Source organism: Wyeomyia smithii, chromosome 2 (genome assembly GCF_029784165.1).
Source record: "Wyeomyia smithii strain HCP4-BCI-WySm-NY-G18 chromosome 2, ASM2978416v1, whole genome shotgun sequence".
Lineage (NCBI taxonomy): Eukaryota > Metazoa > Arthropoda > Insecta > Diptera > Culicidae > Wyeomyia > Wyeomyia smithii.
Genome location: NC_073695.1, coordinates 14,209,551 through 14,227,231, shown reverse-complemented (window position 1 = coordinate 14,227,231; position 17,681 = coordinate 14,209,551). Strand labels below are relative to the sequence as shown.

The window sequence follows — 17,681 nt, the reverse complement described above, 5'->3', positions numbered from 1 at the left end:
AGGTGTCAAAATATTATGGACATATTTTTTTTACCACTAAAAACATTTACTTGCCAAATTTGGTTCCATTTAGTTGATTGGTTCTCGAGATGTGCAGAAATTTGTGTTTCATTTGAATGGCACCCCTCCCTTTCAGAAAAGGAAGGGGCGTCCAACTAGTATTGACATATTTGTTACCTCTTAAAACATCCACATGCAAATTTTGGTTTCATTTGCTTGGTTTGTTCTTGAGTTGTGCAAAAATTTATGTTTCATTTGTATGGGACCCCTCCCTTACAGAAGAGGGAGGGGTCTCAAACTATCATAGGAACCTTTATCGGCACCAATAACCCCTTAATACAAATTTTCACTTCGATCGGTTCGGTAGTTTTCGAGCCTATATGGATCAGATAGACAGACAGACCGGCTTGACTTTTTATAAGTATAGATTACAACTTCAATATTTTAGAACCTAAAGAGTGAATATACATTTATTGGATTGAAGCGTTCATGTAAATCTATTTAAACAAATAAAAGTTTGAATGAGAAAGGCTGGGTCTGACCGCAAGGTGGATTAATTTAGGTTATTGTCCTATGACTTACATTTTAAGTTATAAATTAGGCAATGTATGTGATGTTTTCGAGGATGCTGATAATGGACACGGGCTGAAGATGTGATATAGACTAAGAAAAAAAATCTAAGTCTATATCACATCTTCAGCCTGTGCCCATTATTAGCATCCTCGAAATAATCATATACATTGCCTACTTTATAACTTAACAAAGAATATGTTTGAATATAATTTCTACCTCTGAGCTTTAAACCGAAAATGGGGCAACAAATTTCTTAAAATATACCTAGGTTAATATATGCCTGGGTAAAGACGTACAAGGTCCGCCCTCGAATCTGCTACGATAACGGGGTAATCAATTCAAACGGGAGGAAAATCCCAATCTACCCTCTGCGTATTCCATACCTTGGACAATGAGTTCGACCTGTGTATAAAAGATGCTTCTCACAATATACATAGAAACAGTCTTGCTTACGTCCTCGACACGATAGAGATCAATTATACTTCAACCATGACAAAAGTAAGGCTTCAAACTTCTGACGGAGTCAGTTTGTACGTCGATATTGAGCTTGTGAAACACTTCGGAACTATTCGAACCATGCTGGAGGAGGCCGGCGTACAACTGGAGCACGACGAAGCAATTTCCCTGCCGAATGTGAGTGTTAAGATTCTGAAAAAAATCATCCAGTGGGTGAAGCATCACCAAAACGATAGCAGCCCAGTTGAGGAAACTTCGGCAGAAAAGCGTACCGATGACATCAGCTGGTGGGATTTGCAATTCCTTAACGTTGACCAGCGCACCCTGTTCGAGCTGATGATGGCCGCAAATTATCTGGACGTCCGAGCGCTGGTGGCACTAACCTGTAAGGCAGTTGCCAATATGATGAAGAATAAAACAGCCGAACAGATTAGAAGTACGTTTCACATCAAAAACGATTTCCCGGTTGGCGAGGAGGAGAAACTACATGCGAAGCTGGAGTTGTGGGAAGAGCGGACCTGATTTTAATTGTAAATTTATCTGGATGTCATATAATTGTAAATATAAAATAATCTAAAAATATTTTTTGTACAACCTGCAAATCAGCAGCTTTCTAATAAACTCAAATAGCTTTTATTTCACTGAAGATCGTGCGCCTCCGTTTATTTATACCGCTGACCTTTTCGAAGTAAAATTCTGCCGTAATCGGTATGTTCTGCATCTTTGTTGCAAAAGTTCTTACGCAGTAGAATGCGGTTGGAAAATTTACGCAATAAAACTTCTCCATATCGAGCTTCCTGTGCCGTTTTATCAGCACGTTTTGCTTTGACAACTATTCGAAACAATTTACGGATTCAGTGCCTCGTAACTTTCTTCGGTTTTTCCTATTCCCGGGATTACGACGAGTGCAACTTACTGTTGGTTTTTCCCTTTCTGACTTGAGTGCCACCCCAAAGGGTGAATCATTATGAAATTAATGCTCACAAAGCACGCAACGAGTTGCATTGAAGGTGCTGCGTGGTTAGCAAGCAAAGCATGTCGATGTGATTTAGCACATCAGTAGGTAGCGTCACGTTGGTGCTTTGGTGTCGCAGTAGATACCTTCAGCCTAGGGTCAGGAGCAGGTCCTGTAACAGTTTCATAAGGATCGTTTTTCATTTCGCCTCTTGTCGTGTCCTCGCAATTTACCCGTGAACGGCGTGACGGTGGAACAGAATATCGCGTCACGTAAGGGAAATTAATTGTTTTCGGTGGTCAACTAGCTGGTAAATGGCGGTAACCCGCAGGAACAGCTTACTTATCGATTACCGTGATGAGCAGGTTAAAGCAACCGTTTTTTTTTGTTTTTGCGATTTTATTCGAACAGTAGCCGAGGTGTGGGTTTAATGTGTTATATTATTTACCGCACAAAAAATGTAAGCTTAATTAGGGTAGAATTTTATAAATTATTATTTTCCAGTACTCAACACGCTTTATAATTAATGATAGGATGTAGAAAATGGCCAGCCTGGATTGAATAAAATTACTAACCTGGATCGCTGCTGTGGCAAGCAAAGCTGATTCGGTCGACCAGATGCTCGGCTGCCGGGTGTTTTTACCGACTGAGACCGGCTGTGATGTGGACTGCCGTATCTGAAACGAAAGATGAAAGACGAGAAAAGTCATTACAGTTTTCATTACTACTTGATGAATAACATATTTGATAAAAAAAAATGTTTGGTCGGTCCGTCCAATACACTGAAACTGTGTTTATATGCCGGACAGGGCAACCCAGAGGGTACAACAATATATTTCATAGTTGTTCCCCAGTGGCATCATGGCATTATCCCATGTAACAGGAGCATGATTTCTTCTGGGTGTAGTTAGCACTTTTTTGCTCGGACAAGTGAGAGAGAATTAAGTTTGTTATGCCTTCATCACACCTCATGTGTGGGTGTGTGTGTGTGTGTGGACGAGTATTCATAAAATGAGAAAAACGAATTAAAATCGCATCACAGCTTTCATCCTTGCCGCGTTCAGGTTACAAGTGCAGAGACCGAGGACCACCGGTGCGACATTAGCTTTAGTGTGCCTTCCTCCGCCGCCTGTTTACAATGCAAATGGAACTGAGCGGATTTATTCTGTGGCCAGGATTACACATCTGGCGGTCCTTCACATTCAACGCTATCCTGTGAAGGCTAAGTGCAGTCATATGTGGGTGAGTTGAAATTAGAGTTTTTTTTTGCGTACAACTAAGTCTCTTAGAAAGTTCTGCTTCCCCCGGTAAAGCTTTAACTATTTTTTGACGTGGTACACGTCTTTGTTTACTATACTGGGATGCATTCTGTAAAATTGGAAATGAAACGGGCAAATGTTGCGTCAGATTTTAAACGTTAATAACAGCATAACCACATGATGGATAATAATAACCAATATGTTGTTGGATAGATAAAATGTATAACAATTTTGTAATATGCTAATTATCACTCTAATTTCATTGCTAAGCGGTAAAATTGATGAAAAATTTCAATAACAAATTTACGTCAATAGTGAACCAATTACATGCGAGCATTCCTAGCACAGACAACGTGAATGGACACCATCTGTTCCCTGTGATATTCCCTGTATCAATTTCGAAATAAAAATTGACAGAGTCTCCCCGTCCCAATAGGTCAATTTATTTTTGCTTCCATGAGCTTAGACTAATGTGATGTCTCGAAGGTAAAAGTTTTCCTAAAAGTTTGAAACAATACCCAAACTTGAACAATTTCTAAACCTGCGTGTTAGGTTTTGAAAAACCTAATAAAAACTGATGTCTTGAAAGAAAGCATGCCGGTAAAAGCAACAGTACCAGTGGAGTAAAGAACCGCAGGTCTCTCGTCGTCTATGATTGCAGTGGTACTCTTCTATTCGTACATTTCAGCGGTACACTTCTATTCGTACTGCAGCGGTACTATTCGTATTGCAGTGGTACACTTTTGTTCGTACATTTCTATTTTTATGCAATTGAGGAAAAACTGCAATGCTGCTGTTGATGGTGATTGAAAGTTTATCTCAAATATGATTGCCATAAATTACTCAACGAGAATTGTAAATTTTTGCAACGGATATTTATTTAATTTTATCTTCGATATTCACTAAATAATCTTGACCGGATAGTATCGAAAGAGTAAATTCCTCATATATATACATTTATAGAAGAGTAAGAGCCTGCGAATGCTTGTTATTTTTTTTTTTGTTTATTTAGTGAGATTCGTACAGAATCTCTTTTACATTTCAAAATTTTTAGATGATAAATGATTATTCTAAGCTTTACCATAATAAACGTATATTTCCTGTCCCCGTAATACAGCGAATGTAGTTGTAGACAAATAAACAAAATTGTCAAGCAAAAAAAATGTAATTGTGGATTGCTACGATTTTTTGCTGGAACTTGTTAATAATTTTGTTTAAAATATTTTCTTCTGTTTGCTAATTGATGAACCTTTGTAAGGGCTTCCATATTATTTTGAAAGTAAGATCCATACTATAGATTTGATTTAATTACAGTTAAATAAAACAAAACCATTCATTATGATAACGTAAGTATTATTGGATTTGGTTTTTGAGGATATAGAGTTAATTCTGACTTTGACGCATTACGAGAAATTCTTTGTGCTTATTCAACAAGCACGATATGCTTGTGCCTTGTCAAATACATATTTTTTGCACAAAAAAATACTACAGGCATAATATCGCCAAATATAAATGATATTCTTTTGAGTGTTGTTGAATATATTCCAAATATTGATTTCCAGGGAGGGTGAAAATAAAAATACGTACAGTTGCTGAGTAAACACATTGATTCTGTCAGCTGACTCTGTATATTTTGTAACAAAAAATCCCCTAATTACAGTGTTTAGTCCCACGTCACCATTTCATACAACCCTAGGGCTGTATACCTTGTAGTATTTGGGAACAACACAAGATTCTGGCAATCAATTTCAGTGTGAAAGGAGCTTTTCATTACGTTGTCAGAGTGTCTTATTACCCACTGTGGGGGCAGCCTGAGATGCGATCAGCATCATATTCAATTCTAAATTGAACAAATAACTGTTCTTTTTAGGAAAAAGTGAAGATTAAACATTGTTCTCTACTGTTTTTGTGCGCCTGGAGCTTGAACCTATTGCTGAAATTTGTTGAGTAGTTCTACGTCAGTCTCTAGCGGTTGTGGCTTTCCACACAACACTTGTGATTTTTATTTCGAATTACGTGCCTACAGTTCGACGACGTTCTGTAAAGCTAGTTCCCGGTATGAAATTTGGTAGATTTTGATTTTTTGGTTGATTTTCTGAGACAAGAAGCGGTTCTCAAATTTTTAAGAATTTATATGGTTGTCCACGGTAGATCGTCGAAAATCTGTCTACATGGAATGTGGATAGCCTCTTTTTGATGAATTTATTTCATAATTTATGTTAAAATACAGGGTACCACCGTGATACACTCTATTTATGCCATAAAATTGAAACAGATTAATATTTCTTCTCTGGTTCTTTTTTATTATAAATTTTATTATCATTTCAATTCTTTCGCATTTGCATTTGATAACGACCCGCGAACGCTTCTCAAAACTATCACAAGCTGCACGTACGACTTCGATGGGCGTTTCAGACAAGATTTTCACCTTAAACGGTTCTTAAAGTGTCCAAAATCTTGTGTTATACTTCACCCAGCTTTCCTAGCATGTACCCTTGAATGCTGTAGTCCATTGGATTCAAATCGGGAGAGGATGTAGGCCGTTCAGAGGTGCCCTGTTCCTGTTGGAAGCACAAACTACCTTCTCCAAATAATTCCTTGGCACAATGCAGTAAATGGTCTTTAATGACGTGTCTTCAATTTCCACGCTCCTTTTGATGAACAGCAGTGGAAGCTTTCCTCTGTTGGATACTGCTTCCCAAGCCATCACAGCTTAAGCGTTCTAAAATCGTTCCACTTTTTTATCGACAGAAATCATATACAAGGTCATTCTGATTGTTCAGACTCCAACGTGAACAATTTGTTATCAAATAAAAGAATGTTGTGAGCACATTGCGTCTTTATCAGCAATCGAGAGCTGGCAACCCCGTCGGCAATATTTCTGCGAGATAATCTGTGAATCTTTTATTTCTTGGATGCTCCGTATCCAAGGGCATTTTTGATCATTTTGTGCGTAGTGTTGTGACTCATGTTCATTTCATGAGCCATTTTTCTTGCCGACCGAGCTGAATTTTTCCGGAAAGATTCGTTAACCTTTTTGATCACTACTGCGCACGGTGTGTCCGAAATGCCGGTTTATCATACTTTAATGTACCTCGGATTTTCTTTCACCAAAAGTTAGTTTGGGTCCATACCATTCGAAACCAACCGGTTTTAAAAAAATCCATCGGGGGAAAATTTAATAAAATGGATTTAAATTTTTTATGTATTTTTTTTGTTTGAAATATTATAATTTTTAATGTTAAATACACTGATAACGTTCAAAATTAGTAACTTCATCACAATCTTAAGCTTAAAATAGCTTTCCTAGTAGATTTTTAAATTACATGTTGAAGAAAAAATGAGATATATACACAGGTATTGAAAAAAACATTACGAAAAAACCCGAACACATTTATATACTAGTGGTTGATATGCATTTGTTATTCACTCACTGCAAAGTAACCTTGGTTGCTATGGTGCATGTGAAAAAATCAGTGATTGTTATGATTTACAACACATGTGAAACAGTGATATTAACAAACCATTTCGACAATGTTAAAACAAACGACGGCTTGTCTAGTTGTTTTCGGTAGATTGTACAATATAAAGAAAACACATGAACAAAATCGGCCTAAAATATGTCTTTTGTGTTTCAAAAAAGTGAAACAACCTAAATTGATACATAATACGTTGACAAAAACCATAAACAGTGCTTCATTCTCGAATGCGACAAAGATAGTGGAATGTATCTGTTCTTTGCGGAAGCTGCTATATTGTATATTATAGTATGTTTTAACCACCTAGAAAAAATAAACCAGGAATAAAACATTTAAGTTTTTATTAACTTTTGTAACAAATATATGAAATCAGACAGATTGAAAACAATTTACAACTTTTGACATATTTCATCATGTATACACTCCCCCAATAATTATGGATCTCCCACAATTACGAACCACTTTTGTGTTTTATGTTATTTGACACAGTTTAAAAAAAACTGTTTGAAGGCATGCAGCATTTTTGCAGTAAAACATACCATATTTGCTAGCTTTGAACACAAAAAACATCTTCACGATTTACCAAAATGTTGATGGTTGATAGCGGTTTTTCCATAAAAATAAGTTATTTTTTAAATGTTTCATGATAGGGACCAAGACAAGGTAGTTTCTAAAAGTTAGGAATCACTTTGATTCAAATATGATTGTAACCAGGTAAAGCACCCTATCAACTTCTATTGGGCTCTAAACAGGAGCTGAACAGTGTTGAGTCTTCGAAAAATACTGTTCTCAAAGCACGTGGGACGGGAAAGCTACGTGAAGCGGCAATAAGTTATGATGTACCATATGTTCATCGCTACCTTCGAAAGCGACATACCTGGACTCTCATTCTTACTGTAACCTCGAAAGTCACATAAAATGTGACCAGGCCATGTGAGATCTTTAAAACGATACGAAACATTACATAATTTGAATAAAGTTCACTTAACAAATTCATTGCCGAAAACTGTTTAATATGGTGCAAATTGTTTCAAAATTGGGACTGCTCTGAGAAGTGATCCATAATTTTGTATTTGATGAGTTGTAATAAAATAAATATATTTTCTGAGAAATATTTATAAAACATGGAAACAAATACTCAATCAAGTGAAAGATTACATATTTCTGTAACTCAAAACATTTATTGATTACTTATATACAATAAAATTGGCCAGAAATGATTTTTTTTTGAATTCATACATCTTTTTAAAGTTATCCAGAATTGTGGGGGGACTGTAATAACTGTAAATTCGGTTAAAAGTAAAAATTTTCATTAAAGAAACGCAGGTAGTTGAAATGGAACTCAATTTTCTAGATGTTGATGTTACACGATTTGTATAGATCACCAATCAAATCGAAAAATTTAGGTTGAAAAAACACTAAAAATTCAAATCAATTTTTTTTCCAAATTTCCCCCTATGGATTTATTTGAAACCAGCCGATTTTGAAAGGTTAGGACCAAAACTAACTTTTGGTGAAAGAAAATCCGAGGTACATTAAAGTACGATAATCCGGCACTTCGGACACACCGTGCTGCAGTCCGCACACTCCGTTTTGTGCCCAGTTTCTAATTTCTTCCAAATCATATATGGCCTATTGAATGTTTGCGTATTTTCAGATCATTTGACGTGGTTTTGATCTCAAAGAAGAATTTCTTCGTCCTGTATATTTTACGGTAATCGAATCGGATCGAATGTTCGTATAATGGTATAAAATCTAGCTTTTCGAAAATACCATTTTTACAACAACCATCTGCGTTGAAGGCCAGTTCCATGTTCCACGTGTAGGGTGCGCATCATGACATGCGCAGCATGAACTCTTGCTGCACGACTATGAGCTGTTAGCTATACTCTCGCTCTCGCTTCTTCCCAGGCATTGCGGATGCTCTTGCGTTCTTTTTCTCCCACACTCTCAACGTTGTGCAGCGCCTGTTCCACTGAACTGTAATTATGTAAACGTCAAAATGAACTCTTGTTCGTGTGCGTTTGTCAATTTCCCATCGACCAGCCAGCCAGTGCCAGTGCAAGTGAGAAGAATAACGATTGCTACATCTCAGAAAATAGTTTAATTTTACTGCTTAAACTCCCTCAAACCGCAATTATTCCGGTTAAAAATAGTGCCCGATCGGTTCGGTAGTGTGTTCGAGATAAAATCTCACCTGTCTAGCGACGCAAAAGCAGTGAATCCGTTTTGAAGGTGAAAGTCAACGACAAAGAAAAAATTCCCATGTCAGGTCGTTTTCGCCTTTGGTGGGGCATACGAACGAAAACATTTCCTGTTTTAATCGCATTGGATTAGCTGCGTTGCATTGCTCGAGAGTGTATGGACGAACAGTGAAGTTCGATTGCTTTGGCGGATGTAAGTTATAAACAAATCTTGTGTGCGTTTTTCATTTTCTTTTCTGGTCAGGGGTAGCTACTACAGCTCTGCAAAATCGATCCACACAGGAACGGGACGGTGAAGTGTTGGACGATTTGCGTAAATGCGCGATGCGTCTGCCAGCAGCACCGCTGACGTCCAATTCGTGATGTAAAATGTAAACAATGCAAATGTATTCTGATAGAAATGAAATGAGCGGATTGTTCTATAATAAACAGCTTCGCTGGTGGCAGAAATGACACAAAGCCTGCAGCAGCGCAAAGGGTAAACAACCCGTCCAGCTTAGATAAGTGAAAAAGCAAACGATTTAATTGATGTTAATTCTATACAAGTGGAATTGCAATTATTCTTAGTTAAATATTATTATTTACTATCTCACTTTCAGACCATTCGTAGCAGCAATCGCCTGAAATGACACATTAGCAACGTACTCCGGAAACAGTATGGACTCCAAGATGTCCTCGTTGGCAATTGGAATCGATTTCGGGACCAGCTTTTCCAGTGTCGGAGTGTACCGGAGCGGCAGATTCGAAATCATTGCTAGCGGCTCTGGATGTCACCGGATACCGTCGTGTGTGGCCTTTACCGAGAAAACACGGCTGGCGGGCGAAGATGCGCTGGTGCAGTTTGAGCGGGACCCGGCGAATGCCGTAGTGGAAGTGAAGCGAACGTTGGGTCATCGACAAAAGGACAACAAACTGCAGGTTCAGTTCAAGGGCGAAACTAAGGGCTACTATCCGGAGGAAATATGTGGTGTTGTGTTGGGTCATTTGAAAAGCATGGTCGAACGAAAGTTTGGTCAGAAGGTTGGCTCGGCCGTGATCGCAGTTCCGGCGGGATTTACAGATGGTCAACGGCAAGCCATGCTTGATTCGGCGGCTATCGCAGGAATCTCGGTGCTAAGGTTAATCAACGAACCAACAGCGGCGGCCATTTCCGTTGGTATCAACAAGAAAGTGATTGGGGAACAGTTTGTTCTGGTTTGCTCGATTGGTGGAGGATATCTGGATGTTTCGATTTTGACAATTTACAACGGTGTGTTTGAGGTGAAGGCTACATCTGGTGAACAGCTTGGTGGTTCGGAGTTTGACGATCGTTTAGTGGCATATTTTTCGAAAGAATTTTTGGAAAAACATTCTACGGATATCTCAACCAATAAAGAAGGCCTGAGGAAACTACGTGGAGCATGTGAACAGGCAAAGAGAACTCTTTCGTACACTAATCGAGCGGCAATCGAAATCGAAGATCTGTTCGATGGCCAAGCCTTCAATTCTTCCCTTAGTCGGGAGCAGTTCGAGGAACTGAATCGGGACTTGTTCGATAAGGTGATGCTACATGTGGAAACTGCTCTTCGTCGCGCACGCAAGGATCGTTTCGCTATTCATGAGATTATGCTGGTGGGAGAATCCTCTCGAATACCTAAAGTGCAAGTGATGCTCAGTGAATTTTTCGATCGACGCTCGCTGAGCAGTTCGATTAATTCCGACGAAGCGGTGGTCGTGGGAAGTGCGATCGCAGCGGCCATTCTGAGTGGAGAGAAATCACCGGAGATTCAGGACATTCTGTGGTTGGATCTTGTGCCTCGGTCGATCGCGTTGATAGGGGAAAGTTGCGCTGATTGCGCACCGAGGATACTCATTAGCAGAAACTCGACGGTTCCGCTAAAAGTGAAACATCGAGTGAAAAACTTTCGAGAGGTGCAACTGCTGTACGAGGGGGAGAGTGCCATTGTTAGTGATAACATTTTACTGGGGAAGCTGCTGATTGAGGGAACTTTCGGTGATATTGAAGACGTAGGGTTGCTGTTCAGTATTGATACTAACGGAGTTTTGCATGCAGTTGTCGAAGGAAATATTGAGCTGAAAGCTACTTTGAAAAAGGAACGCCTGGAGCGATACGAAATAGACAGGATAGTTTACGAACATAAGAAAGTGATTTTAGAAGCTGAAAAGCATGAGGAAGATGCTAAGGAGAAAGAGGTGGAGAGACAAAGGATTACACTCCAGAAAACGTTGGATCTGGACGAGAAAGCGGGGTCATGGGATCGGTTCAGTGAGTGGCTGCACTGTATTTGTATAGTAACATTTGACCTCGAGTTGGGACAGGCAATGGAAATGATCTATCCAAAGCATGTTACCTTAAGCGAGCAGGAAAAAATGAATATTTGCTATTTAGCATTTCCGGATTCCAACTCTGGCTGCATGGGAGACTCGCAGTTTCACATTAGGCTGCGTGTATCGCCTGGTTCAGAATCTTCAGCTCTTGGAGCAGAACATCGAGAGTTCAATTATCACTGTCTACCGGTGCATAAGGCAGATCCGGGCCACTTCTGGGGATTTGTATATTTTCGTCAGATTAAAGATGCCTCGCTGAAGCGGGGATATTTTCAGAAAAGCTTAGTGTTGCTCACCCGGCTCCCGTTTATCAATCTATTTTACGAGATATGCGCGTTGATTGCTCCGTCGTTTTTTTCCACTGGTGAACCCACACTGGAAACGGTGTGCGATAACATCTGCCATTGGCCATCGATTATGGCGGGCGAAAATCTGGCACTACATCTTCTGGGAAGCATCTACGAAATATCCATTCCAAAGCAGAACTGTAAGGCCACGGCAAGTGAAAAGATCAAACCAGAGACGGCCATCACCGCGAGTCCCCAAACGCAGATAATAGCTTCCATCCATGAAATCGACATTTTTAAAAGTCTCCAATTCTTCCTGCCTCATATCCATCTACTGTGGGAGCTGGTTTTGATAGCAGAACCCATCGTAGTAACCGGAACCTCGCCCACCGACTGCGCCCACATGGTACAATCACTGATGAGTTTAATTAACCCGCTTTCGTACTGCGCCGAAAGTCGTCCCTACTTTACGATTCACGATACCGAGTTTAAAGAATTCACCCAGAACAAAAATGGTCACCCGTCAATTATCCTCGGAGTCACGAATCCCTTCTTCGCCAAAACGCTTCAGCACTGGCCGCACACGATTCGTCTGCAGGACAGTGTCGAAAGTCAGCTGCAGCAGCAGAAGCAGAAACAATCGATAATCTCCGCCGGTAATGCCGTTGGCGAAATTGGTCCCACCGCGAGCTCGGAAACAGCCGCAGCCCTGTCGAAACTGTCCAAGATCAAACAAATCACCAACAAGCTTCTGGATCCATCGCCGGGAGTCTACACTCAGTACAAACCATTCATCAGCAAGGACAAAGCATTCATTAAAAAGATTCTTTTGGGAATCAAAACCGAACGACCATCGTCAGTGCAGTCCGCTCTACTGCGCCGTCACCTGCTGGAACTAACGCAAAGCTTTATGATTCCGTTGGAACGTTACATGGCTTCCCTGATGCCACTACAAAAAGATATCTCACCCTTCAAATCCGCTCCACAGCCGAATCCGTTCAAGCAGGAGGACTTCCTAGCCACCCTGGAGGAATGCGGCCCACAGTTAACCTCAAGTTGCAAAGGCGACTGGGAAGGGCTGTACAAGCGCTTCTTTAGTGCTCCCAACTTTAAGGGTTGGTACGATACGCGCTACTTCGAGCTACAGCAAACGCTGCAGGCCCTGCACATGCAAACCCTGTCGGAGTCCAATCTCACCGAGTGGGTCAAGGATAAGCACGAGGTCGAGATAGTCGACATGATCTTGCGGCTGCGGCAGAAGTTGACCCTGTGCACCAGCAGCCAGATGGCGGCCCTGCCGGTGCCACTTAACACTAAGGATACTCGCGAACAGCTGCTCAGGCATCTGGACAGCATGAAGCGCTGCCTGCCGGATGATTTGAAGCTGATTTTAAACAATATCTGATGAAGATGTTATTTTTTTTTAAAAGAATTTGCTTAGCAACAAAATATACATCTGTAGGCTAATTGCGAACAGTTTTAGTTTCGAAATGCGGTGCTCGGTTTGTTTTTGTTGGAATATATCACAGAGCCTTAAGGTGAGAAAAAAAATTTAAACATTGTAAAAAAAAACCGGAATAGAAAAAAACCATGCGTCGCCTTTACAACAGAGTCGATGGAGAAGTAGTGCCTCAGACTTTCAATCTTACACCATGTTTTTGGTTGGTGGTCCAGAATCTTTTTTTCGATTGTTAAAATTAAGAAGATAGGACAGCTAAAAAAATTTAACAAATGTCAAACATGTTTAAAATGTTCGATATCAAAAATGCCTAAAACATCAAAATTGATACGAAACGTTTATTTTGTGTTCTCCTGCCATGAATCTGAACCTTTTCGTGGTGCATGGGCTTATAGACCAATCAGTAAATAACAACGGTCATTTTTTTTCTGAAAATGTGTCCAACTATGATACATATATCCCTCTAGTGCCCAGTGCCGCCTTTAGACGGTCTTAAATTTTAAAATAATCTGAATTTTAGACTGTTAAACCTCTAAAAAGTTCAAAAACAGTTTAAAAAGTGTTTATAATGCTTCATAGTGATTTTTTCGAAGTCCGTCTAAAAACTATTTTGGGCATTAGAGGGTTATTACGGGAGCCACTTCACGGTAAAATCAGAGTGAAGTGAATACAGTCCAATTACGGGACCCACGTAAGCCGCAAACTGACATCTGCGTTAAATCTGGGTTATTATGAGTGTCATATCACTGAAGTGAAAACGGAAAAAGCGACGTTTCGCGTGGAATTATTTCGCGACCATCAACGGTGAAATGATTCCATGAAGAAAGGATAAGTCAGGAAAATTGATTGATTAATTTGATCTAATGGTAAATATTGGACTTATTTTTCAGTAATGAAATGAATCAGAATTGGATCCTTGCCTCAAAGTGGTCAAAGTTTCAATTTTTCAGCGATGAAAAAAATGCACGCTAGTCATGAAATTTTTCGATACCGAAGAAAAAGTTTTTTTTTATGTCAAATGTCTTAGAAATGCCGAAAACGTCAAGATCTGATGTTATTTAAAAAAAACGGAAAATTCGACTTCCTGGGACTTTTGAGCTGGGAAACATTCTCATTTCACTTGTCCTATTCTCAATTTCAGTTCACTGTAAATTTCACTTCACGGAGGTAATTTTTGTCACCTCACTCGAAGTGGAATCGGGAATAGGTCTAAAAAACCAATGAACTTTCAGTTGATAGGATATTTAAATTTTACTCTAAAACTCCAAACCATCAGTGTTGCTGATATTTACCTCATACCACTCATAAGCACTCATCTTGGCCAAGCTAGTTCGGAAAAAGCTCTTTTTGTATCTGTTCTTGAGCGAAACGAACAATGCCTTCGTTTTGAATCGCCGCATGCTGTTTATAAGCAGCGAGTGTTCGTGTTCTCTGCTATTCCGTTTTGCTCGTTGTCTTTCGCTCTTCACGAAGCGAAGCCATCGTCTGCAAGAAGTAGAATCGACGAGCGTTCATGTTGAAGCTTAGTTGAAAATTCGTAGTGAATGCAACTGGCCGTAGTAATGAGCCCGCCGAGTGGAAGAGGAAATCTGTAGCCAAAACTTTTGGATGCGGTGGAAGAAGTAAAAGAAATCAATGGAAGCAAATACCGTTGCTTGATTGATTTAGACTCTGAAAGATCGTTCGTTTATATGGGGATGGTTGTGAACGAATTTAAAATGCATGGGCTTTCAGAAGTAAATTCAATATTTCCGAAACAAACGAACTTAGACTAAAACTTATGCAAGGACGTCAGTAAAAATTTGCGCATGCCCTCGCACATCTCATCTTCCCTAAAAACGGAGCACATGTTATTTCACATTCTACGTGTTACATGGTGTTATATCATATGCAACATGATATAAATCACATGTGATATATTGCACTACATTGCATCTGCTGCTTATTACATATCACACGTCACACGTGATCGAGGCGGACGAAGACTGATTTGAGCTGCAGGTGAAACTTAATTTGGCGCCCCCTTCGTTTTTTCGTTTACAGTCAGGTTTTTTACGCGGGGGAAACGTCCCTCGTAAAAAAACGTGGGAAAAAATCAAATTCACAAATCCGCGTAAAGTAAACCACCAAGAAAGGTTTTAGAAGAAAAAAACCCGAGACGCTCTACGACCAGTATTAAAAATTGTCCTCTTTGACGGTTATTTCTGATCTTTCGAAGGGCGGAAATTTTTTTTAATAAGTCTTTTTTTCAATTAATACTCAGAAGTTTTTGGTTCCCAACCCGCGGTATTCAAAAACCCGTGAAATTTTTTATGAATTTTCGCGATATCGCGTAAAAACAGCGTTAATTCGAAAATCCGCGTAAAAAAAAGCATTAATTAAAAAACCGCGTTAATTCAAAACTCTTTTTTCTTCGATGCCAAATGCCTTCAAAATACCTAAAACGTCGATCCCGGAAAAATATTTTTGGCCAAAAATCGATCTTCTGGGACTTTTTTTGAGCAACCGAGGGCTTAATATGGAATATTCCGGAGAAAACCGCGTTAATTCAAAACTCCTTTTTCTTCGATGCCAAATGCCATCAAAATTCCTGAAACGTCGAGAACTGGTGTTATCCCGAAAAAATATTTTTGGCCAAAAATCGATCTTCTGGGACTTTTTTTGAGCAACCGAGGGCTTAATATGGAATATTCTGGAGAATATGGAGTTCTATTTTAATGTACATTAGGAATCTTAAACTTGTTTTTCATTGGGGTGGTTTGTAAGTAACTAAAATAAAAATGTAACCAATAGAAGAACAGCGTGCTAGAAAGTAATTTTTATATTTGTCCAAATTTTGCACATTTTTAAGCTTCGCCAATCAATTATACTTTATTAAATATATCCTAATAATTTATAAAAGCGTAAATTATGTTTTTATTTGAGTCTTTTTTTTTTCAATTATTTTGTGGTTGGAAAGATAGAATATGTAATGTTTGTTTGAAAAACAAGCGTCAATTAGCAAGCAAGACAGTAATACCATAAAGACAAATCACGACAATCTAAAATTTTGGTAATTTTCTAGAATGCCGACAAGCTAATACCAACATGATAATAACTGTAATCAATTTTGAACATCACTCGCTAAATCAGTTCAGCCGTTGAGAATAAAAATGAAAAAAAAAATGAAATACTTGAATTAAGAACAAATTCAATTGACACAGAGAAACTTGACGAAAGAGTTTCCAGTTCAATCGATCAAGGCTAACTTTGGTGAAGCTCTAATGATCAGAAGATCATCAATTTTAAAAATCATGACTTCTCGTCAACTAGTGAGAGTAAAAAATAGCAGATTTAATAATTTTTTGACATGGTGTTTATTCTAGAAAGAAACATATTTGGCAAATTTTCAACGATTTTTGCAGGTTTTCATTTCTGCAAAGTGCACTGATGTTACCGTTTGCGTCACTACTGACATTTTTGAGACATGTTGGAAATGAGTGAAAATAATCGTTGTTCAATTTATTTTTTTGCTTCTTTTTTCTGTGATTCGTCTATCCGGAATGAATTTTTTTTTGACATTCCGAATAATCAAGCCCGACCTGTATTGTATAAAAAAAAACAAATTTAAACAATTGAGAGCGTTTTTTATGGACTCGATGAGTAATCCTGAAAAAATAATCAACTTAATTTGCCGAACATTCAAACTATTATTGTGGTTTGAATTTTGGTTTTTAATCTTTTCGCTCCCACATTTGGCGCCCTCCAATGATTGACGAGCAGGCGACCGCCTGCTTCGCTTTCGCCTTAATCCGCCCCTGTACGTAATGGTACATCGATAAATGTACGTAGACCAGAGTCTATGTTTATAATAAGAGTCCCGCAAAGATGAAACCAAACGAACCAAATCAGTGTCAAACGAGGGTACCAATCGAGCAATGTAAATAAACAAGGTGATAGTGTTAGGAGTGGATGAAAAGTGTTGTAATTGAGCGTAATAAAGAATATGTGTTTTCCCGAAGTTTGACTTACACATTTCAATCCAACATTAAACCTGTACACTGGTTCACTCAAATTTAACAAAACATTGCCGGTGTAATCTTTCAAAAATGTGTACCTTGTGGAGAATTTCGAAAAATGATTTTCGCTTATGCGTGATGGAAAACAGAACTGTATAGTTCTTGGCAACAAACGGCACAAAAACTGTGTTGCCGAAACGATAGATTTTCTCTTCGCGCGACTCTATATACACATAGACTCCGACGTAGACCACTCTGTTCCGGAACGCAATTTCAACATGGTTCAAATAAGCTTTAAAGCTTGTTTTTTTTTTAAATTACCATCATGTCCTAAGTTCGGTATTACGGGTAGATGTGGTTTAAGCGAAAAACTCTCTCGAAAAAAATTTTTTATAGACCACTCTGTTCCGCAACGGCTCATATAATCTCTATATTACGCAAGCAAATAGCCTTTCATTTATAGTGATGGGAAACTTATCGATACTTATCGATAATATCGATAAATGCCGGACATCGATATTATCGTTAATTTTTTGACGTTAACGATAATTATCGATTTTATAAGGGTGAGCACAAGTCAGTGCGGCTGGTTACTGGATAGTTAACCTATTCGGGTTATTCGCGTTGAAAGAGATTTTGAAGGCTGTTCGCACCTACGTGAACTCTCATATGCAATTGTCAAA

General features: G+C 39.0%; 2 protein-coding genes across 6 annotated transcripts in view; one reads left to right on the top strand and one right to left on the bottom strand.

Annotated features, from left to right (window-relative positions):
- LOC129725720 (uncharacterized) overlaps nt 1–17,681 on the bottom strand; it is a 500,714-nt gene that overhangs the window by 76,675 nt on the left and 406,358 nt on the right. For all 4 annotated transcript variants that reach the window (XM_055681833.1, XM_055681835.1, XM_055681832.1 and 1 more), the window contains one exon: nt 2,560–2,661. In XM_055681833.1, the coding sequence (XP_055537808.1) occupies nt 2,560–2,661 (102 nt within the window). The remainder of the gene's footprint in view (nt 1–2,559; nt 2,662–17,681) is intronic.
- Nucleotides 8,749–13,032, top strand: LOC129725719 (protein DENND6 homolog). 2 transcript variants are annotated; one of them, XM_055681830.1, is made up of 2 exons: nt 8,749–9,119; nt 9,526–13,032. In XM_055681830.1, the coding sequence occupies exon 2, from the start codon at nt 9,584–9,586 to the stop codon at nt 12,944–12,946; it is 3,363 nt and encodes a 1,120-aa protein (XP_055537805.1). In that variant the 5' UTR covers nt 8,749–9,119; nt 9,526–9,583; the 3' UTR covers nt 12,947–13,032. The 2 variants fall into 2 exon arrangements, with proteins under 2 accessions (XP_055537805.1, XP_055537806.1); XM_055681831.1 differs by lacking the exon at nt 8,749–9,119 and adding an exon at nt 9,210–9,404.